General features: G+C 48.9%; 1 protein-coding gene and 1 long non-coding RNA gene across 3 annotated transcripts in view; one reads left to right on the top strand and one right to left on the bottom strand.

The window, feature by feature from the left end:
- The window catches only part of LOC117389138 (aryl hydrocarbon receptor-like), a 38,734-nt gene that overhangs the window by 1,236 nt on the left and 13,514 nt on the right, over positions 1–23,984 (bottom strand). For both annotated transcript variants that reach the window (XM_033986741.2, XM_033986743.2), the window contains exons 3-10: positions 6,083–6,255; positions 4,466–4,555; positions 3,737–3,848; positions 3,054–3,181; positions 2,419–2,621; positions 2,210–2,319; positions 1,977–2,118; positions 180–1,869 (exon numbers count right to left, since the gene is read on the bottom strand). In XM_033986741.2, coding sequence (XP_033842632.1) covers positions 180–1,869; positions 1,977–2,118; positions 2,210–2,319; positions 2,419–2,621; positions 3,054–3,181; positions 3,737–3,848; positions 4,466–4,555; positions 6,083–6,255 — 2,648 coding nt within the window. The remainder of the gene's footprint in view (positions 1–179; positions 1,870–1,976; positions 2,119–2,209; positions 2,320–2,418; positions 2,622–3,053; positions 3,182–3,736; positions 3,849–4,465; positions 4,556–6,082; positions 6,256–23,984) is intronic.
- LOC129457284 (uncharacterized) overlaps positions 21,210–23,984 on the top strand; it is an 84,675-nt gene continuing 81,900 nt past the window's right edge. Inside the window, exon 1 of the long non-coding RNA XR_008649171.1 lies at positions 21,210–21,219. This is a non-coding gene — a long non-coding RNA (uncharacterized LOC129457284). The remainder of the gene's footprint in view (positions 21,220–23,984) is intronic.

The raw sequence follows: 23,984 nt of genomic DNA, 5'->3' as shown, positions 1-23,984 counted from the left end.
AGACACAAGAGTCAGACCAAAGGAGGAGACTGAGACATGAGCACAGGATTTCACAATAACTGAAAAAATGACTTTGTTCCCTTTATGTTGGGTTTCATAATAGTCTAAACTAAACAGCTTCATTGAAATATGACTTTGACAAATATGACAAAGGTGTTGATTAAATCTGTGTGTGTTACCTGTGTCTGTCTTTGGCACTCCAGGTACGGCTGGACGCTCCGGCCGAGCTCTGAGGACGGCAGGCTGGCTGTGAAAGTCATTTGGTTTGGGTTGACATCGTTCTCCTGGTTGATGTCTAACGTTCCCAGCACAGGCTCATGGGGTCTCCACTGGAAGTAGCAGGAGTTCTGAGGAGCAGTCTGGTCCAGAGGAGGGTCGCTGCCACTCAGACTTAAAGAGCCAGAGAAGGTGAAGCCGGCGCCCTCTGCTGGGCTGGAGGAAAAGGCCTGGCCAAACATACAGCTGCTTTGAGGAGCCGCCTGACCACAGGCCAACCTTCCCTGCTGCTGAAGGAGGTTCAGTCCATTAACACTCCTGGGCAAGTGGTCAGCATGTGGAAATGTTTGGCTTTCTGTAGACAGACCGTGGGACGCGGGTATGGGGTCATGTCCATTCTGTGCAATGCCACAGGGGGGCAGCCTCTGCTGAACCTGAGGTTCAAAGTGTGCGCCCTGCACCTGCGCTGAAAAGGGAACAGTTATGTTTGGAACTACAGTGGAATTTAAGTCATTACAAGGAACAAGAGGAGGCAAAATGTCCATCACGTGAGGGGGAAGGCTGTTATGCTGCTGCACTTGGCCACACAGCAGCTGTCTGGTTCCTGCCATGGTGGGATCTTGCAAATTATTTTGAGGACTAAGCAGTGAGTGGCCTGGCTGGCCTGGAGGGATGCCTGGAGCGCCGCCCATGTGGCTGTTGGCCGTCTGCCTGGGAGCATACTTAAGAGAGGCATCACTGACAGAGTCAGTCACACTGAGCTCTGGGAGCTCTATCGACGGGCTGAAAATGTCCTGCAGCTGCAGCTGTTGAAGTGGGAGCAGGTTGGTGTCAGGCAGAAGAGGCGGGTGACATAGTTTCTGGGTGCCATTAAAAATGGGCGATGATGCTGGAGGAGTCACGGCCTTCTGCGGGGGAGCGTACAGCCCATTCATTGGAGAATAGGCATATCCTGGACTCGCACTCTGGAACAACTGCGGTGGCGTGACTGGGTCTGGGATATTACTGACTCCTGCCAGACAGCTGGGGGCGCTGTTGTTTAGATCGGTCTCACCTTTCTCTTTGAACAGGACAGAGTCTATAAAATCAAAGATCTCATTAGTGAGCACGGTGTCCAGCTCAGCCCTGACGTCTCCCTGCAGATCTCCGTCCTCCTGGTTGATTCTCTTCAGAGTGTTCTCCCACTCGACCAGCTCCTCCTGCGGCACGTCCACGTTCTGCAGGACGTCGGCAAAGTTCCCGTTTTGAGACATTTTCTCAAGTCCATCGATAATGGCCATCACTGACTGTTTGGCCTCCTCTTTGACCACCACGGGCTGTCCAGCTGTGGGAGAGACGCCGTTCTCCTGCCACGAGTCATTGGCCACAGTGACCAGAGCTCGGCTGTCCATGAACACCTGGTCCACAGGTAGAGGCGCCTCTATGTCCTGGGTGTACACCGAGGGGTCTTGTTTTAAAAAGCAGTCCACCAGAGAGTTAGGGAACACGTCGCTTTGGCTGTCGCTCTCGCTGCTGCTGTTGAACTGGCTGTTGAACTGAACCTGGCTGAGGTCCATCGTGGGACTGTTGTTGTAGAGTAAGGCCTCTCCACTGGTGAAACTGAAGGGGAGCTGCAGCCTCCTCTGTCGCAGATACTCCTCCCCCTCCGCATTTCTGACAAAAGTCAAAATTGCATGATTTGAACAGTAGCCTGTAGCTGGATTTTAAATAATAACAAAAAACTAAAAACAAACAAACCCATACATATTAAAATAACTTACACCAAAGCCTTTTGATAAGAAATAATGAACTCAGGTCTTCCTCCTTTAAAAATGATTTTGGCATTGGCTTTGACCCAAATCCAACCTCCGGATTTACAGAGGAGCCTGAAGACTGTGAGACCACTCTCTCCTGTTTTCATCACTAAACACAAAAGAGACACAAAAGAGACACAAAGAGGAACATGAAAAACAGAGTCTGACAGATGCTGTGGACTTTCAGGTCGGACTCGTACTTCTCAGGTGGTTATCGGCGCAGTACATCATATCAGCAGCATGTATGAACTGGTAACCTGACCCTCTCATGCACAGCTCTATCTCTGAATAACCCAGAATGATCTTCCCTCTGAAACAGAAAAAATATGTGCACATTTAACGTCATATTCAACTATTTATCTAAAATATCTGACCAAACTACTGTAAATCAAACTGGAGAGAAAATTACCGTCCGTCGATGCCAGTGGGAGTAAAGTCAAGCTTGTGTTTGGTTTGAAACAGGAGCATTTTGGCCCTGATCTCCACGATGGTCGAGGGCTGGACCGGCATCGCGATGCAGAACAGAGCGAGCTGCGGCTGACTGCGAGTCCCATTGTCCCTCAAAACACTCTGACCGTGGAGGTACTTCAGCCGCCCCTGGAACTTCAGGGCCTGGAACCAAAAACAGGGTCAGCACAAGGTCAGCACAAGGTCAGCACAGGGTCAGTACAGGGTCAGCACAGGGTCAGTACAAGGTCAGCACAGGGTCAGCACAGGGTCAGCACAGGGTCAGCACAGGGTCAGAGGGAGACACAATGTGCCTGGCATACTGTTCTGTTCAAAAGTTAAAATCAAGATAATTTAAGTTTGATTATTTCATACTGTTACTTCTGTGACTTCAAACCTGCAGAGGAAGTACAGACCTGTATATTTCACTAGTAAAGTTTCATGACAGTTTAAAAGCTGTCTGCCCATTTCAAAACTCCAGATTAGCAGAGTCGCAGAATCGGTGCATGTATAACTCTGAACAGAAGCTAATCGTTGAAATCGTGTTTACACATTTGATTGATTGCACAGATCTGTGTTGTGTTAAAGATCACTGACCAGAAACCCAGAAGAGTTGTCCAGAAGACAGCGGAACCGGCAAACAAAACTCCGCTCCAGAAAAGATGAGTTTTCAGGAGGAAGGTGGTCTGGACTGTAGGACATGCTCTCAGCACAACCCTGCAAACCTGCCCCAAAACACAAACATCAGGGTCAAAAACCTGCCCCAAAACACAAACATCAGGGTCAAAAACCTGCCCCAAAACACAAACATCAGGGTCAAAAACACACAAACATCAGGGTCAAAAACCTGCTCCAAAACACAGAAACATCAGGGTCAAAAACACAGAAACATCAGGGTCAAAAACACAGAAACATCAGGGTCAAAAACCTGAAAGTTCAAGGCAAAGAAGAACTCTGTAGAACTAAAAGTGCACTGTGTAACTTTTCAGGTTGGGGTCCACCGCTCGTGTTCATGGAGGTGTTTCTGCTTTGCCTGAAATGTTCCACACTAAAGCATTTAGTGGATTTGACCTTTTAGCCAATGATGTTTACGTCAAGAGCAGGATTCAAACTGCCAACCTTCAGATCGGACACACACTGTCACACAATAACATCTCCATAGAGACAAACAGCGGAAACCCCCACCAGAAAAGTTCCAGAATGCAGCTTTTTCTAAGGGGACAGTACAATGTACCTTAACTTTATAATAAACATTTCTACACAAAACAAAAGCCACTCACCAGCTTCATCTGGGGCTTCAGGAGGGTTTAGAGCAAAGTGCAGCTGCTGTCGGAACATCTCCCTGTCGTCAGTGTGAATGAGCTCAAAGACACTCTGGTGAACCACGTCAGACTGGAGAGACACCACAGGAGTGAGAGTGTGCAGGGGCGAGAGTGTGCAGGGGTGAGAGTGTGCAGGGGTGAGAGTGTGCAGGGGGTGAGAGTGTGCAGGGGTGAGAGTGTGCACAGTGTACACGGGGTGAGAGTGTGCACGGGGTGAGAGTGTGCACAGTGTACATGGGGTGAGAGTGTGCACAGTGTACACGGGGTGAGAGTGTGCACAGTGTACACGGGGTGAGAGTGTGCACAGTGTACACGGGGTGAGAGTGTGCACAGTGTACACGGGGTGAGAGTGTGCACAGTGTACACGGGGTGAGAGTGTGCACAGTGTACATGGGGAGAGAGTGTGCACAGTGTACATGGGGAGAGAGTGTGCACAGTGTACACGGGGTGAGAGTGTGCACAGTGTACACGGGGTGAGAGTGTGCACAGGGATGAGAGTGTGCACGGGGTGAGAGTGTGCACGGGGTGAGAGTGTGCACAGTGTACATGGGGGTGAGAGTGTGCACAGGGATGAGAGTGTGCACGGGGTGAGAGTGTGCACGGGGTGAGAGTGTGCACAGTGTACATGGGGGTGAGAGTGTGTGAGTCACACTTAGTTTTTAAAGTGGTACACACTCAGACTCTCACCTGTTGGAAACCCAGATAGTCTTTGATCGTTGGAGAGGCGTAAAAAACCAAACCATCTGCCGTCACCACCATCACAAATCCATTTAGAGCCTGAAACAACAAAAACAGAGAAGTCAAGACAAAAGCAAAAAAGAACACAGTATGAAGACAGAGAACATAACCTGAACTCACAGCTTCCATTCTTAAGTAAAACATGTTTCGTACTGAAGCTTTGATCAGGAAATATACGATTTAATTTGAACAATAAAAACCATCACACAGCACTGATATAAATCTTTCTACATAAACGAGTTTATATACACCTCCCATTGTTCTGAGAATAGTTTAATAATCCCACAGCCTGATTGATAAGTGCACCGCCCGAGGCTAGCAGGTGCATCAATGCTAACACATACGCTGTTTATTTGTGTGCGCGCCAGGTGTGCTCATCACGCGGACGAGCCCCGCCCCATCCATTCAAGAGGAAGTTGTTTGTTTAACCTCTTGCCAAAGCCAGGACACAAAACCCACGGCCCGTACGCTATGCTAATGCTAACCTGTCAGGACTGCATAATGAGCATGACAGCCTTTGGTTACATAACACAAAGACACACTGACAGACACCTGCGGTTTGGTCTCCGGATCCACGAGAACTGGTCGAGATAATGGTGCAACTGAATTCAACACAAGAGTTTAGCATCAGGTTTTACAGAGTTTTGATGTGTGTGTGGAAAAAACATGGTACAATTATTGGTGTTGGAAAAAGAACCGGCAGATCTGCAGCTCATCTGGCTCTGGAAGTGTGTGGTGTAGAGCAGAGTTCAAAGTTTGGAGGGTTGAACTGGATATTTTTGAGGTAAATGGCACAGGCGTGGGCACATAAACTAGTGTAAACTTTTCTAGAGGAGGACGTGCCACCTGCCGCTCTATGACGTCTGTATGTCCCTCAGTCGTCCAGGTCTGATCCACAGTAAAAGACGACAGGGTGAGGTCAGAGGAGCAGGCCATAACCAGCACAGATCAAGTGCAGACATGTTTGAGTGCTGCATCACACACACCCCCGACACAGAGAGAACATGCATCATAAACAAGCTCAAAAGATCTACAAAGTTCTGAAATGTAATGTAGAAAAAGTAAAAGTAATGTAAAAATGGAACAGTTTAGTTAAAGCTGTGGAACTGAAGGGAAATCCACATTAATCTTCTGAAGCTCCACTTCAGTTTGAAGAGGAGCTGCACAAACAGCAGTGTGAGGTCTAAAAATGAGTGCTTTAGTTCAATTCACAAGATTACATTTAAACTTGTGTAGAGCAAAGTGCTTTATGATCATGTCAAATCATATATGGGAAAATGATCAAAGGCCGTACAAAAATCCTCTCTGGTTGGTCAAATAGTCACATAAAGCTCATTGAGGAGCAGTTACAACGTGAAGCACAAGTAACATAGCAACCAAAGAGCCAATCAGACACGCCCAGGCTCAAATGCGGCTAGCAGGTTAGCGAGGTCCACCATTTATTTATACAGTCTATGTGGATGGTGATCACAGGAAGGGCACCTGATATATATATGAGTGTGTGTGTGTGTGCGTGTGTGCGCGTGTGTGTCTAAGTCTGTGTGATGTCATCTCTTCCTGCAGTACCTGTAGCAGTAGGTCGCCCTCGTTGAAGTCGGTGACCTCCAGGCTGTTGTTGTTCTGACCGAGTCCAGGCACCATCAGACCTCCGCTCCCGTTCTGTCCATTCTGTCCGTTCTGTCCGTTCTGTCCGTTCACTCCCGGAAGCATCAGGCTGTTGTTCCCATTTTTTATAGTTGCTGCAAAACAGTAGAAATGTGTGAGTACCAGGCCTGTCACGAGAACATGCTCTGAAGTTCAATAACAGACGATAAACGACAAAAACACGAGCAGATTTAAACCACAAAAACTATTATAAATCTGCAGTACTGCTCAAAATCATGAACCGCAAGAAATAAACTGCAAAATGAAACACTTTAGTCGTTAGTTTGAGTCTGTAATCAGTCACACAACTTATTTAAACTTTTACAGCTTAAATTTGATCATATATTTTGAACGATTAGTCGGTACAGGACTTAAGCACAATGGGCTCATATCCAACTTATGATGGCGGCATTTAGAGTATTTTTGGAGTTGAGTTTGAATATGTTTTTGTTGATTTTTAGTATTTTTTGAGTTGTGTTTTGTTTTTTTTTTCAGTTGAGTTTTTGTATTTTTTCAGTTAATTTTTTTGTACTTTTAGAGTTGAGTTTTAGTATTTTTTTAGTTGAGTTTTAGTATTTTTTGAGTTGAGTTTTAGTATTTTTCGTATCGTATTTTCTGAGCTGAGTCGCCCCATAACCTCAGTGCACACAGGACAATGCTTCTTTCATATAGCTCATATCTTATCAAATGTCACAAGGCAGCTCTATGAAATGTGGCGAGGCGCCCGAGGACGCACTATCGTTGCTTCCTGTAGATTCAGCTCTAACAGGCGTTTTTAAGCAGCTCTTTATTGGCCGACGGGACGGTTCGTGTGTCTTTGCGTGAGACTCTTCAGATTCTGCTCTGGCCCCGTGCGCCGCCGCTCCATTCATCTCAAACCACAAAAGCACAGAGTCTACACCCAGTTTTCTTTTTCGTCCTGAAATGTTGATCCCTGCGTTTGTGCCATTTCACAATGAGCTGAGGTAACAGGACACTGAGCGGAGGAAGAGTTTAGGACGAGGAGGCCGCGGAGTTTAGGACGAGGAGGCCGCGGAGTTTAGGACGAGGAGGCCGCGGAGTTTAGGACGAGGAGGCCGCGGAGTTTAGGACGAGGAGGCCGCGGAGTTTAGGGCGAGGAGGCCGCGGAGTTTAGGGCGAGGAGGCCGCGGAGTTTAGGACGAGGAGGCCGCGGAGTTTAGGACGAGGAGGCCGCGGAGTTTAGGGCGAGGAGGCCGCGGAGTTTAGGGCGAGGAGGCCGCGGAGTTTAGGACGAGGAGGCCGCGGAGTTTAGGGCGAGGAGGCCGCGGAGTTTAGGACGAAGAAGCCGCGGAGTTTAGGGCGAGGAGGCCGCGGAGTTTAGGACGAGGAAGCCGCGGAGTTTAGGGCGAGGAAGCCGCGGAGTTTAGGGCGAGGAGGCCGCGGAGTTTAGGACGAGGAGGCCGCGGAGTTTAGGGCGAGGAGGCCGCGGAGTTTAGGGCGAAGAAGCCGCGGAGTTTAGGGCGAGGAGGCCGCGGAGTTTAGGGCGAAGAAGCCGCGGAGTTTAGGACGAGGAGGCCGCGGAGTTTAGGACGAGGAGGCCGCGGAGTTTAGGACGAGGAGGCCGCGGAGTTTAGGACGAGGAAGCCGCGGAGTTTAGGACGAAGAGGCCGCGGAGTTTAGGACGAGGAGGCCGCGGAGTTTAGGGCGAGGAGGCCGCGGAGTTTAGGACGAGGAGGCCGCGGAGTTTAGGGCGAGGAGGCCGCGGAGTTTAGGACGAGGAGGCCGCGGAGTTTAGGACGAGGAGGCCGCGGAGTTTAGGGCGAGGAGGCCGCGGAGTTTAGGGCGAAGAAGCCGCGGAGTTTAGGGCGAGGAGGCCGCGGAGTTTAGGGCGAAGAAGCCGCGGAGTTTAGGACGAGGAGGCCGCGGAGTTTAGGACGAGGAGGCCGCGGAGTTTAGGACGAGGAGGCCGCGGAGTTTAGGGCGAGGAAGCCGCGGAGTTTAGGACGAGGAGGCCGCGGAGTTTAGGGCGAGGAGGCCGCGGAGTTTAGGGCGAGGAAGCCGCGGAGTTTAGGGCGAGGAAGCCGCGGAGTTTAGGACGAAGAAGCCGCGGAGTTTAGGACGAGGAGGCCGCGGAGTTTAGGACGAAGAAGCCGCGGAGTTTAGGACGAAGAGGCCGCGGAGTTTAGGGCGAGGAGGCCGCGGAGTTTAGGACGAGGAGTTTAGGGCGAGGAGGCCGCGGAGTTTAGGGTGAGGAGGCCGCGGAGTTTAGGCCGAGGAAGCCGCGGAGTTTAGGACGAGGAAGCCGTGGAGTTTAGGACGAGGAGGCCGCGGAGTTTAGGACGAGGAGGCCGTGGAGTTTAGGACGAGGAGGCCGCGGAGTTTAGGACGAGGAGGCCGTGGAGTTTAGGACGAGGAGGCCGCGGAGTTTAGGACGAGGAAGCCGCGGAGTTTAGGACGAGGAAGCCGCGGAGTTTAGGCCGAGGAGGCCGCGGAGTTTAGGACGAGGAGGCCGCGGAGTTTAGGACGAGGAGGCCGTGGAGTTTAGGACGAGGAGGCCGCGGAGTTTAGGACGAGGAAGCCGCGGAGTTTAGGACGAGGAAGCCGCGGAGTTTAGGTCGAGGAAGCCGCGGAGTTTAGGGCGAGGAGGCCGCGGAGTTTAGGACGAGGAGGCCGCGGAGTTTAGGGCGAGGAGGCCGCGGAGTTTAGGGCGAGGAGGCCGCGGAGTTTAGGACGAGGAGGCCGCGGAGTTTAGGACGAGGAGGCCGCGGAGTTTAGGACGAGGAGGCCGCGGAGTTTAGGACGAGGAAGCCGCGGAGTTTAGGACGAAGAGGCCGCGGAGTTTAGGGCGAGGAGGCCGCGGAGTTTAGGGCGAGGAGGCCGCGGAGTTTAGGACGAGGAGGCCGCGGAGTTTAGGGCGAGGAGGCCGCGGAGTTTAGGACGAGGAGTTTAGGGCGAGGAGGCCGCGGAGTTTAGGGTGAGGAGGCCGCGGAGTTTAGGCCGAGGAAGCCGCGGAGTTTAGGACGAGGAAGCCGTGGAGTTTAGGACGAGGAGGCCGCGGAGTTTAGGACGAGGAGGCCGTGGAGTTTAGGACGAGGAGGCCGCGGAGTTTAGGGCGAGGAGGCCGCGGAGTTTAGGACGAGGAAGCCGCGGAGTTTAGGACGAGGAAGCCGCGGAGTTTAGGACGAGGAAGCCGCGGAGTTTAGGACGAGGAAGCCGCGGAGTTTAGGGCGAGGAGGCCGCGGAGTTTAGGACGAGGAGTTCAGGACGAGGAGGCCGCGGAGTTTAGGACGAGGAAGCCGCGGAGTTTAGGGCGAGGAGGCCGCGGAGTTTAGGACGAGGAAGCCGTGGAGTTTAGGACGAGGAGGCCGCGGAGTTTAGGGCGAGGAGGCCGCGGAGTTTAGGACGAGGAAGCCGCGGAGTTTAGGGCGAGGAGGCCGCGGAGTTTAGGACGAGGAAGCCGCGGAGTTTAGGGCGAGGAGGCCGCGGAGTTTAGGACGAGGAGGCCGCGGAGTTTAGGACGAGGAAGCCGCGGAGTTTAGGGCGAGGAGGCCGCGGAGTTTAGGACGAGGAGGCCGCGGAGTTTAGGGCGAGGAGGCCGCGGAGTTTAGGACGAGGAAGCCGCGGAGTTTAGGACGAGGAAGCCGCGGAGTTTAGGACGAGGAAGCCGCGGAGTTTAGGACGAGGAGGCCGCGGAGTTTAGGGCGAGGAGGCCGCGGAGTTTAGGACGAGGAGGCCGCGGAGTTTAGGGCGAGGAGGCCGCGGAGTTTAGGACGAGGAAGCCGCGGAGTTTAGGACGAGGAAGCCGCGGAGTTTAGGGCGAGGAGGCCGCGGAGTTTAGGACGAGGAGGCCGCGGAGTTTAGGGCGAGGAGGCCGCGGAGTTTAGGACGAGGAAGCCGCGGAGTTTAGGACGAGGAAGCCGCGGAGTTTAGGACGAGGAAGCCGCGGAGTTTAGGACGAGGAAGCCGCGGAGTTTAGGGCGAGGAGGCCGCGGAGTTTAGGACGAGGAGTTTAGGACGAGGAGGCCGCGGAGTTTAGGACGAGGAAGCCGCGGAGTTTAGGACGAGGAAGCCGCGGAGTTTAGGACGAGGAAGCCGCGGAGTTTAGGGCGAGGAGGCCGCGGAGTTTAGGACGAGGAGGCCGCGGAGTTTAGGGCGAGGAAGCCGCGGAGTTTAGGACGAAGAGGCCGCGGAGTTTAGGACGAGGAGGCCGCGGAGTTTAGGGCGAGGAGGCCGCGGAGTTTAGGGCGAGGAAGCCGCGGAGTTTAGGACGAAGAAGCCGCGGAGTTTAGGACGAGGAGGCCGCGGAGTTTAGGGCGAGGAGGCCGCGGAGTTTAGGACGAGGAGGCCGCGGAGTTTAGGGCGAGGAGGCCGCGGAGTTTAGGACGAGGAGTTTAGGGCGAGGAGGCCGCGGAGTTTAGGGTGAGGAGGCCGCGGAGTTTAGGCCGAGGAAGCCGCGGAGTTTAGGACGAGGAAGCCGTGGAGTTTAGGACGAGGAGGCCGCGGAGTTTAGGACGAGGAGGCCGTGGAGTTTAGGACGAGGAGGCCGCGGAGTTTAGGGCGAGGAGGCCGCGGAGTTTAGGACGAGGAAGCCGCGGAGTTTAGGACGAGGAAGCCGCGGAGTTTAGGGCGAGGAGGCCGCGGAGTTTAGGACGAGGAGTTTAGGACGAGGAGGCCGCGGAGTTTAGGACGAGGAAGCCGCGGAGTTTAGGACGAGGAAGCCGCGGAGTTTAGGACGAGGAAGCCGCGGAGTTTAGGGCGAGGAGGCCGCGGAGTTTAGGACGAGGAGGCCGCGGAGTTTAGGGCGAAAATATGAACGAGTTTAAGAGTTTCAACAGTCGCTCCATGACAAATATAAAGGTGTCGGCGTGTAGGACACTGCACATGTAGGATACTCTACATGTAGGACACTGCACATGTAGGATACTGCACATGTAGGACACTGCACATGTAGGACACTCTGCACATGTAGGACACTGCACATGTAGGACACTCTGCACATGTAGGACACTGCACATGTAGGACACTGCACATATAGGACACTCTGCACATGTAGGACACTGCACATGTAGGACACTCTGCACATGTAGGACACTGCACATGTAGGACATTCTGCACATGTAGGACACTCTGCACATGTAGGACACTCTGCACATGTAGGACACACTGCACATGTAGGACACTCTGCACATGTAGGACACTCTGCACATGTAGAACACTCTGCACATGTAGAACACTCTGCACATGTAGGACACTGCACATGTAGGACATTCTGCACATGTAGGACACTCTGCACATGTAGGACACTCTGCACATGTAGGACACTGCACATGTAGGACACTCTGCACATGTAGGACACTGCACATGTAGGACACTCTGCACATGTAGGACACTGCACATGTAGGACACTGCACATATAGGACACTCTGCACATGTAGGACACTGCACATGTAGGACACTCTGCACATGTAGGACACTGCACATGTAGGACATTCTGCACATGTAGGACACTCTGCACATGTAGGACACTCTGCACATGTAGGACACACTGCACATGTAGGACACTCTGCACATGTAGGACACTCTGCACATGTAGAACACTCTGCACAAGAGCCTATTCATTTCTCTGTTTGTTTTGGATTTGCTCTGGGAGTCACCGACACCAACCACCGGACTGGTTCAGCAACTCCACCGGCTTTGTTTGTGTTTGGACTGTTTCTGTAGGACGCCGCAGTGAGACGTGTAGGACGCCGCAGTGAGACGTGTAGGACGCCGCAGTGAGACGTGTAGGACGCCACGGTGAGACGTGTAGGACACCGCAGTGAGACGTGTAGGACACCGCAGTGAGACGTGTAGGACGCCACAGTGAGACATGTAGGACGCCACGGTGAGACGTGTAGGATGCCACAGTGAGACGTGTAGGACACTGCAGAGGACACCACAGTGAGACATGTAGGACGCCGCAGAGGACGCTGCAATGAGACGCGTAGGACGCCGCAGTGAGACGTGTAGGACACCACAGTGACACATGTAGGACGCCGCAGTGAGACATGTAGAACGTCACAGTAGGACGCCTCGGTGAGACGCGTAGAAACAAACAAACAAACAAACGTTAAAGGGGCAATACGTCACTTTTATGTTAATGCTATGACTGAAATGTTCCACAGTATGACATCAAACTTATCTGTGTCCATGGAAACCAGCAGGTGACCAGGTCAAGTGAAGATATTTAATAAAAATGTTACTCAACAAATGCTAAACACGACACTGTGGAACATTCCAGGTAAAATAGGGACATCTCTATGGATACAGAAAAGTTACACAGTGCATCTTTAAGCAGTAGCCCCAGAAAAGATTTTTCATTTGTGAAAATACCACAATTAAATTCTGTCACTGGACAAAAGTTTCAGAGTGAAGACACACACCACACACACACACACACACCCCCACACACATGACACACATACACCACACACACACACACCACACACACATGACACACACACACCACACACACACACACCTCTGTCCCTGGAGGGGGCGCTGTTTGCTTTATCCTACAACAAGAGTGTTTCTCTTATCTGTCCAGCCACTGCAGGAAAATCCCAGGATATGGCCCCAACGAGTCGACCCGGTGCTGTCACGCAAGGGGCCCCTGGACACTCCCCCACAGACCCTGGACACTCCCCCACAGACCCCACAGCCCCTGGACACTCCCACAGCCCCTGGACACTCCCCACTGCCTCTGGACACTCCCACAGACCTGAGTGAGTCTCTTCCACAGAGTGGGGGTCTGACGGGCTCATGTGGCTCACTGTATAAATGAACTGAAGCTGCTCTTAAAAACACAGTGTCCAAATCTGAAACAGCCGCCAAAGAGCCGCCAAAGAGCCAATGAAGAGCCGCCAAAGAGCCACCAAAGAGCCGCCAAAGAGCCGCCAAAGAGCCAACAAAGAGCCGCCAAAGAGCCAACAAAGAGCCAACAAAGATCCGCCAAAGAGCCGCCAAAGAGCCGCCAAAGAGCCGCCAAAGAGCCGCCAAAGAGCCACCAAAGAGCCAACAAAGAGCCGCCAAAGAGCCAACAAAGAGCCAACAAAGATCCGCCAAAGAGCCACCAAAGAGCCGCCAAAGAGCCAACAAAGAGCCGCCGAAGAGCCACTGAAGAGCCGCCAAAGAGCTGCCAAAGAGCCAACAAAGATCCGCCAAAGAGCCGCCAAAGAGCCGTCTGAAAGAGCCGGCATGTCCCTCTTGTGAAGTTGCTGGTCCTTCCTGAGTTGGCGTGAGTCCGTGTGGCTCTTTGGGTCTAAATGTTTTGATTCCCGTTTCTTCCTCGTGGTTCTGCTTTGTGTCCGTGTGGCTCTTTGGGTCTAAATGTTTTGATTCCCGTTTCTTCCTCATGGTTCTGCTTTGTGTCCGTGTGGCTCTTTGGGTCTAAATGTTTTGATTCCCGTTTCTTCCTCATGGTTCTGCTTTGTGTCCGTGTGGCTCTTTGGGTCTAAATGTTTTGATTCCCGTTTCTTCCTCGTGGTTCTGCTTTGTGTAGGTGCAGCATTTACACAGTGAAGTGTTTTTTCTCCACAGGTCTATAGTTATAACACAAGACGAGTGTACAGAGCAGCTTCAGCTTCAGCTTCAGCTTCAGCTTCAGAGGCGTCTGAGCTCATTAAATAACTTTGCAAAACAAGTCACAAACTGCTTAATGCGACTATAATGTCCCACACGACACACCTCCTGTTTACTAAAAACACACAGACCAAACAGGGACGGTGGCTCAGCTGGTAGAGCATTCACCCACTGATCAGAAGGTTGGCAGTTCAAATCTCGACATAAACATTATCAACTTTAAAGATGAGCTGCACCAGAACTGAGACGAGGAAGAGGCTTTTAGATGTTTCACAGAAATGGAAAACACTCCAAGAACAAGCAAAACTGGAGACGTTAGTGACACAAACGGAACTTAATCTGATAACGGACTTTTACACACACCTGTATCTGTTTATAAAGCCTTATACGGACTTTTACACACACCTGTGTCTGTTTATAAAGCCTTATACGGACTTTTACACGCACCTGTGTCTGTTTATAAAGCCTTATACGGACTTTTACGCACACCTGTATCTGTTTATAAAGCCTTATACGGACTTTTACACGCACCTGTATCTGTTTATAAAGCCTTATACGGACTTTTACACACACCTGTGTCTGTTTATAAAGCCTTATTCGGACTTTTACACACACCTGTATCTGTTTATAAAGCCTTATACGGACTTTTACACACACCTGTATCTGTTTGTAAAGCCTTATACGGACTTTTACACACCTGTGTCTGTTTATAAAGCCTTATACGGACTTTTACACGCACCTGTATCTGTTTATAAAGCCTTATACGGACTTTTACACACCTGTATCTGTTTGTAATGCCTTATGTGGACTTGTTTACTTGTTTGTTTGGTTTATTTTTCTGTTTGTATTGTGTTTTAAACAGGGCCCATGAAAAAGAGACTAAGGGCACTTCCTCTGTATAAATAGAGATGAAGACAAAGAAATTGGTTGAGCGGTCAGACCCACTGACCCACAGGTCGGTGGTGTGTGAATGTGTGAATGTGTGAATGTGTGAATGTGTGAGTGGATCCTTGATATAAAGCGTTTTGAGCCTTGAAGGTGGAAAAGCGCTGTATAAAAATGTGACCACAGAATTACACTCCAGTCATTAATATTCCACATGTACAGCTCCAGAAAACAAACTTTAAACATGTCATAACTCATGAACTCATAGATGCCAAAAGATTTAAACTAAAAGGAACATTCAGACACTTTGGCTTTGGCTCCAAACTTAAACAGTGACCTCAACCTTCAAAATCCAATAGATGTAAAATGGAGATGAGAGAAACAAGGATCTATTGTTCTGAGTAATATCTCACTGATCTCAGACTTGCAGCGTTAAACAGAACCAAAGCACGGCTGATTTATGAGACTCGTTCATGAGTAAGAGGAAGTGACACACAGGCTCGTCCAGGGGGATTCAACCGTGACTAACTCCTACGACAGATCCCGGCGTGTAATGGCGGCTAAACGCTGCAGTAAGTACATCTGTGTGTTTGTGGAAAGCCCCTCTTTCCTTTATCCCTGCTTCACCTGGCTCCGCCCACCAGCGCTGTGCGGGAAACCAGCTCACCTCAATCTGTGCTCGTGATCAAAGCAGATCCAGGAGATACTTCACTGTTTAAAACCCAACGCTGCAAACAGTGTCAAGTCAAAGGGACACAGGTCGATGTATGAGGTCTCGTCTTACTCAGCCGACAATTAAAACTGTCACTCAAAACGGAGCCATTGAGTCAGAACTGGGACAAGGTTTGGAAAAAGGAGCCAGCTGCATAAGAAATATGGATGTAATGCATAAGGTACATCACTGGAGTCTTCTTAATGACTGAGTAACTTTCTGAGCGCCTTAGTGTTAATGAACCAGTCCAATTGTCCTATAGACTTCTGCAGGATTCAATTACACTGGTCCCTGGTTCATCTCAGGGGTCACATTCTAAAAATAACCCACTACAGGCGAAATACGTGAAGTATCATCTTTATTTTTTACATTATTCTCTCTGTTTTTGTCTGTAAAACCCCTCACCACACACTTTATACACTTTTCTCACACAGGCGTTAACATTTTCTCACATTTCTCTCTCGTTTAAACTCTCTCAAAGTTCAAACCTTCGTAGGCGTCTTTGTCGGTGCAGAACGTTTCATCGACATTGTGGGTTTTGTCGGGGAGAAAACAAATTGCAAACGTACAGCACTTCAGAGTCACACTGAGATCCAACGTTTATGTAAATTTGTCTGAACACATTCTGTACTGGACAGGAGACACGGCACGGAGGAGACTGATGGACAATGGTCTACAGTCCAACAGCCAATCAGGACGCACGACACAATGGTCTACAGTCCAACAGCCAATCAGGACGCACGACACAATGGTCTACAGTCCAACAGCCAATCAGGACGCACGACACAATGGTCTACAGTCCAACAGCCAATCAGGACGCACGACACAATGGTCTACAGTCCAACAGCCAATCAGGACGCACGACACAATGGTCTACAGTCCAACAGCCAATCAGGACGCACGACACAATGGTCTACAGTCCAACAGCCAATCAGGACGCACAACACAATGGTCTACAGTCCAACAGCCAATCAGGACCCATCCCTAACCCTGACCTTAACCCTGACCCCAGCGTTTCTCCAAAAAGATGTTATTACATTTCCAGGAATTACACAGTAAAGAATGAAACTTTCTACATGGAGACAAGGAGGTGATGCCACCAGGTCAAGCTTCAGGTCAGATCTGTGGAGAGGACAGGCCTCTTACAGTATTTTTGGACATTGATAACTGATAACCCTCCTCATAATGCAGCTTTAAAGACTATGAGCCAATAAAAACAGATCTGAAGTGTCCTGAGCTTTGAAGGACACACAGATGACATGGAGATAAAGGTGAGTAGTGTTTGTGCAGAACCAGGGTCAGAACCAGGGTCAGAACTCTGCTCCAAACAGAACCTGATTAAACCCACGGTCAGCTCCTCTGAACAGACGAGCCATCGCCTTGTTCCTGGAGCCGGGAGGATTTTAGGACGACACTGCACCCAAATGTTCTGCAGTGTCTTTGTTTAAGAATCTGTGGAGTGTGGACCGTCTACAGAAGCTCCCGAGGGGAAAATCATGAGAGAAAAAGTTTCCGCTATGACTAGAAGTTGAAATTAAAAGTTATTTTTACAAGATGCTCATCAGAAATTCTTCAAAGCTTCAATTCTAAGATGTAATTGGACTGAGGGGCTGGTGTTTCATGTCGGGTTTGTTCAGTCTCCTGAATCAGGCCCAGGCCAGTTTCACTTTAATTATCGGGTAATTATGAGCCGTGGAAGCGCTGAGGGGCAAAAGAGTTTATACAGACGAGGCCCAGTCTGTGAGGCCCAGTCTGTGAGGCCCAGTCTGTGGGGCAAAAGAGTTTATACAGACGAGGCCCAGTCTGTGAGGCCCAGTCTGTGAGGCAAAAGAGTTTATACAGACGAGGCCCAGTCTGAGGGGCAAAAGAGTTTATACAGACGAGGCCCAGTCTGTGAGGCCCAGTCTGTGGGGCTGTAAAGTTTAAACAGGTGTGGTCTGGACGAGGTCCAGTCTGTCTCATGGCGTCTAAGGACCTCAAACTGTGACAGACATGAGGCCATACTCACATTTGTGAATCAGGTTTGTATTAAAGTACTTTGTTATTTTGAAGTAGCTCTTGGGGAATAAGTATTAATACAAACAGTAAAAGCTCGTAGAGTAAAAGTACTTCTGCTCCTTGTTCACTTATGTTAGTTTTGTTCTGCACAGACTTCAATACTACTAATACTTCAAACCTTTGTACAACTACTTCTGTTACTACAACTCCTGTAGTACTACAGCTCCTGTAGTACTACTGCGTCTGCTAACACTCGTACTACCAGTGTCCTAACCTGCAAAACCTGCTCAAACAATAAGTACTTCATGACCGTGTTCTGGCGCCGCGGGCTCTGCGGCGAAAACGACGTCATAAACATTTAAAGAACAGAGACATTGAGAGAAAAATCAAGTGACTTCAGCCGTAAACTCAAGTGAACATGAAGTCTGCAGCACGTGGGGCGAAGACGACGAAGCGACCGGAGCGAAGACGACGAGCCGACCGGAGCGAAGACGACGAGCCGACCGGAGCGAAGACGACGAGCCGACCGGAGCGAAGACGACGAGCCGACCGGAGCGAAGACGACGAACCGACCGGAGCGAAGACGACGAACCGACCGGAGTGAAGACGACGAGCCGGCGACGCAACCGACCGGAGTGAACACGGCGAACTGACCGGAGTATAAAGGCGCTGCAGAGAGTATAAAGCACAGAGAGATTAGAACAGAGAGAGTATAGAGCAGAGAGAGTAAAGAGCAGAGAGAGTATAGAGCAGAGAGAGTATAGAGCAGAGAGAGTATAGAGCAGAGAGAGTATAGAGCAGAGAGAGTATAGAGCAGAGAGAGTATAGAGCAGAGAGAGTAAAGAGCAGAGAGAGTAAAGAGCGGAGAGAGTAAAGCACATGCCTGCAGTGCACAGGGGAGTATTATCTCGATGTAAAAACATTTCGTTCCTGTTTAGATCTTCGCTCTGATGCTTTTCTCACGCAGATGTGAGGAAAGGGGCGGAGCCAGTCACACACAGCAGCCAATCACAGGAGCTTTGAGCACTCACAGCTCCGCCCTCCAAATGTACACATCATTTTGACTTTTGTCCACGACACAGAGGTGAGTGGATCAGACACGGGGGCTTCTGAGGTAAAACCACAGAAGCCTTCTTCCCCCGCTAGCATTAGCAACAGGTTTGATTGACAGCGTTGCTAAGCGCCCGCTCCCTTTTAAACCAGCCTCGCTCCTGATTGGCTCTTTGGTTGCTATGATCACATCTATTGCATGATTAAGGATATTTAGCAACACACAAGACAATTTGGAAACTCATATTTGCAGGTAATGAATTCAAAATTGTTTTATTTCAAGCAAAGCCGTTTGTTTACGGATAATCAGAATCACAAAGTCTGGAGTGAAGCGGCAGCGCGAGGGACAAACTCACAGATTCTTTCCAAATCCCAGAGGATCGTAATCACAGCGTAAAGTCAAAGGTAATAACACGTCTGATCCGTCGTCCAAACTCCCATCCCAACAACAGCTGACTTTTATTCTGCTCATAAACAAACAGAGACATTCTTGGACAGGCGTAAATGTCACAAAGAGCTTTGGTGGGCGCTCTCCAGAGTGGTCAACGAGAGAGAGTGAGACGCAGAGTAAACGAGTGGAGCGGCGGAGGAGCGGCGGAGGAGAGCTGTGGTTTTGAAGAGAGAGGCTGAGAACAAACCTTCCACAGAATGGAAATAGGAAAAAATGAAAACATGATTAAATCTGTCTCCCAGCGGTCGGCTGCGTTCTCACGATATCCTCGAGTGGAGCATCCGCGGCGTCACAGTGAGAACAAACCCCAGTCCCACAACCAGAGCTATGGTGTCACACTGCGAATAAACCCCAGTTCCACAACCAGAGCCGCGGCGTCACACTGTGAACAAACCCCAGTCCCACAACCAGAGCCGCGGCGTCACACTGCGAATAAACCCCAGTTCCACAACCAGAGCCACTGCGTCACACTGAGAACAAACCCCAGTCCCACAACCAGAGCCGCGGCGTCACACTGCGAATAAACCCCAGTTCCACAACCAGAGCCACTGCGTCACACTGAGAACAAACCCCAGTCCCACAACCAGAGCTATGGTGTCACACTGCGAACAAACCCCAGTCCCACAACCAGAGCCGCGGCGTCACACTACGAACAAACCCCAGTCCCATAACCAGAGCCGTGTTGTCACACTGCGAAAAAACCCCAGTCCCACATCCAGAGCCGCGGCGTCACACTGCGAACAAACCCCAGTCCCACATCCAGAGCCGCGGCGTCACACTGTGAACAAACCCCAGTCCCACAACCAGAGCCGTGTTGTCACACTGTGAACAAACCCCAGTCCCACAACCAGAGCCGCGGCGTCACACTACGAACAAACCCCAGTCCCACAACCAGAGCCGCGGCGTCACACTACGAACAAACCCCAGTCCCACAACCAGAGCCGCGGTGTCACACTGTGAACAAACCCCAGTCCCACAACCAGAGCTATGGCGTCACACTGCGAACAAACCCCAGTCCCACATCCGGAGCCGCGGCGTCATACTGCGAACAAACCCCAGTCCCACAACCAGAGCCACGGCGTCACACTGCGAACAAACCCCAGTCCCACAACCAGAGCCACGGCGTCACACTGCGAACAAACCCCAGTCCCACAACCAGAGCCGCGGCGTCACACTGTGAACAAACCCCAGTCCCACAACCAGAGTTGTGGCGTCACACTACGAACAAACCCCAGTCCCACAACCAGAGCCGTGGTGTCACACTGCGAACAAACCCCAGTCCCACAACAATGATCAAAATTCAAGCTGGTTTTGTTGTAATATTTCTGGTTTGAGGGTACGCCATCTGCTGGAGATGTTATTACTTTGCCTGAAATGTTCCACATTATGTCATTAAACACATCTATCACACATTTATTCAATCATAGGTGTTTTATTGCCCTCATTCTTGTGTCGTGTGGGCTTGCTTCTCCACAAATCTAACCTGTAAGTTGGCCTGGTGATGATGTGAATGTTGCCGTGGATACAGATAAGTTGAATGCCAGATTGTGGAACATTCCAGGCAAAACAGTAACATGTTTAACAGGTAGCAGACCACAGACTAAGGATTCATATGAACGTTTGAAGACCGAGGCCCACGCTCACTTCCTGTTTGGAGCGCGGCGGCGGCTAGCAGGTTAGCTTTGTTCGTTTAAAGTCTCTGGTTTGTTCTACTTAATCCTGTTTTAATGACATATTAATTATCTGAAGTCTGAATCATCCTAGACTCTCGTTAGCTCTCATCTTTGTCCCGCAGGAGGCTTCACATCAAAACGGGACCTCGTGAGGCTGTTACCACATCAGCTCTGATCACAAACAGACCTCGATGTTTTCACTCAACTTGGAAGAGCCAGTCCACATTTCTCTCCAGCGTCACACACAAATATGTCAGAAGAAGAGGAGCCGCACGTTTCCAAAATACCCACCAAAAGTCACGCAATGAGGCCCAACGACATCCCAGGCCTTTTAATGAGGCCCAACGACATCCCAGGCCTTTTAATGAGGCCCAACAACATCCTGGGCTTTTAAGGAGCCAGAAATAGCCTCACTTTTTATCGTCTATTTGCATCTCGCGCTCACACCAAGTCAAACTGCTTGTGTTTGTTCTTTTGTCTAACGTTTTTGTTTGATTTGTGCGATTCTTATCTGCGGCGCTAAAACGTGTCTGGACTCGAACGCCGATCCGAGGCCCGTGTTTTGACTGGGATCAGCTTTTAAGAGCCCTGCTCCGACACAGAAAAGACTTTTGTTTATAAAGCTGTGCACATGAGTCATTCCCAGCAGAAGACGCTGGTTTAGGGCTGGAGCTGTGTTTAAGACACGGACGACTTCTGTGGAATCTTGGTTTAATTATAGTTTTATTTTAAATTCAGTCTGGTTCTGCTCCTTTTAAACTCAAACACAGACCCACTTTGGGCAGAACTCTTCCATTTTCAAATGTTGGAAATGTTGTTTTTTCCAATGTATTTGAGCTAAATCTGCGTTAGCATGCTAGCTGTTAGCTTTACTGTGATGGCGCTCGCCTCTGAGAGTTGTGAAAAATGCTTATAAACTCATTGCGGTGAGTAATTAGGATACTCTGAGTACAAGTGAGGAGCAGCTCACAGACTTCAGCAGACTGTCTTAAGACGTCAGACGGTAAAAACACGTACGGTTCCTTTAAACAGATAAAACACAGTGTTGGAGCTGGGCGGGTTGGACATGCTAACAGTCGATGTGCTTCTCAGATAATAAAATCCTCCTGATTCAATTAATTTATAAAAATGAAAACCTGATCTGGCAACGTGATCTGCAGCAGAACAAAAGCCGCTCGGGCCCACGGTGGATTGAACTGAGCACTTTTCAAACAGTTTGTTAATAACACAAAACAGAAACAGTCAAAACAAGACACTTGGCCCCAGTCACATCTGATCTGAATCGTTTCAAATGTCAGAGGAGCCAACAGCTCAACACGGACACGATGGACACAGAGAGGAGGGCGTTTTACACGTTTAGATCAGAGAAATAAACCACAATGATCCGTGTTAATAAGGTTCCAGAGACGAGTTTTGAAATACAGCTCAGACGGATTAAGATATTTAGATGTGTCGTGATTTCAGACCAGCGCTGGGACAGACCACAGACTGTTTATGTAAAGGGACGTAGCTAACCTGCTAGCCACATCACAAACAGAAGTGATCACGTGTGTGCCTCATTCTGGTCTTAAATGTTCATATTAACCCTCCACATGATCCTGGGGTTTGTATTTTGAGTTTATTTTTTCAATTTTTTTTAATTTTTATGTTAGAGTTCTTTTTTTATTTTTTTTATTTTGAGTTTATTATTTTTTTTTCTTTTATTTTTTGGGTTATTTTTATTGGTTATTGGAGTTTTTTCTTTATTTTTGTTGTTATTTTGAGGTTTTTTTTGTTTTTTTTTTCCTTTTTTAGTTATTTTGATTTTTTTTTGTTATTTTGATTTTTTTAATTTTATTAGATTTTTTTTGTTATTTTGAGTTTTTTTTGTTGTTTTTTTTTGTTTTCTGTGTCCTCCCTCTGTCTCTGCTGCTTCAGACTCATTCTGGTCTTAAATGTTCGTATTAACCCTCTACATGATCCTTTTTATTTCACTATTGTGTCTGTAAATCAAGAAATTAACATTAATAACAGACAAATCAGGTCCTTCTTTCCCCTCTAGCATTAGCAACAGGTTTGATTGACAGCGTTGCTAAGGGCGAGAAGGGGCGTTACCTTCAACAGCCTCGCTCCTGATTGGCTCTTTGGTTGCTATGATACTCGTGGTATGGAAATTCGCTCCAAATTGGACCATTATATTATCTCTAAGACTGTTCATGTGAGATACAAAAAACACAACCGGGGCAGCAGTTTATGACCGTTTTTGTCGGCTGAGTATTTTCTTCTTTCTTCTTCTCATTTTGCTTCAGTGTTGACACAGTCTGAACATAAACACTGGGCCTGTTGCGTCCAGATAACACTATTCACATTATTAAATAAGTTATGGATTATTTCAGTAGAATCAGTTTGTCACAATCTGCAGCTCGAGTGAGGCACATCTTCAGATCAACACATGGTTTAAAAGAAGAGACGCTAGCGCTAGCAGGACGAGCGCTACGGCTAAAAGAACCACGACAGAGAAACAAAACCGGCTTCATAAAACTCACTCAACAACCCATAAACCTGACCCCACATTCTCAGGCAAACACCGGGCTCAGTCCACACGGGACGGTGCTGCTCTAAACCCTGCATGAGTCAGACGCTCCCACAGATCTGATCCGTCAACTTATCTGGAAACGTCAAAACAAAAGCCTGAGCAGAGTCCAGGAAAGTGTCAGATGTTTTAATGTGGTTTTAAGGAGATGCTCACTCCAGCACAGCAGACTCATCGTACTGTTATTTGTACTACTTTATATATTTACTTCTACATACATATACATTTACTTATATTTACTGTACATTTACTGTATATTTACTTATATTTACTGTACATTTACTGTATATTTACTTATATTTACTGTACATTTACTGTATATTTACTTATATTTACTGTACATTTACTGTATATTTACTTATATTTACTGTACATTTACTGTATATTTACTTATATTTACTGTACATTTACTGTATATTTACTTATATTTACTGTACATTTACTGTATATTTACTTGTACTTACGAGTTGTGTTGCAGATCAGAACATATACAGTACAGCTACTTCTACTTTATTAATATTACACAGAAGTATAAATACTCTTTTTCCACGTGTCTGTGTATAAATGATTATACTCATTTTAAAGTCATATTTAAATTTCACGTTTTATAGTTTGGAAACTTTGTGCAGTATTTTATGTCTTGTCCATGAACATAAAAAATCCAAGGACTCAACATAAATATTTAAACATTTAACTTCTAACAGTAGAACTTAAACTCTGTAAACGGGCCCTTCACTCGTTGCCCCATAATGCACTGCGGTTTTTAAATTGAAAACAACATATTTATCAGTTACGGCTGAACGTGCAAATCTAATCCTACATGATACAGACACGTTACACACCACAAGTGTCTGGCACCGAGCAGAGAAACGCACACACACACACACACACACACACAGAGA

The sequence above is a fragment of the Periophthalmus magnuspinnatus genome, chromosome 21, assembly GCF_009829125.3.
Source record: "Periophthalmus magnuspinnatus isolate fPerMag1 chromosome 21, fPerMag1.2.pri, whole genome shotgun sequence".
NCBI classification, from domain to species: Eukaryota; Metazoa; Chordata; class Actinopteri; order Gobiiformes; family Gobiidae; genus Periophthalmus; species Periophthalmus magnuspinnatus.
Note: the sequence above shows the minus strand (reverse complement) of the source record. Positions and strands in the feature narration are given on the sequence as shown.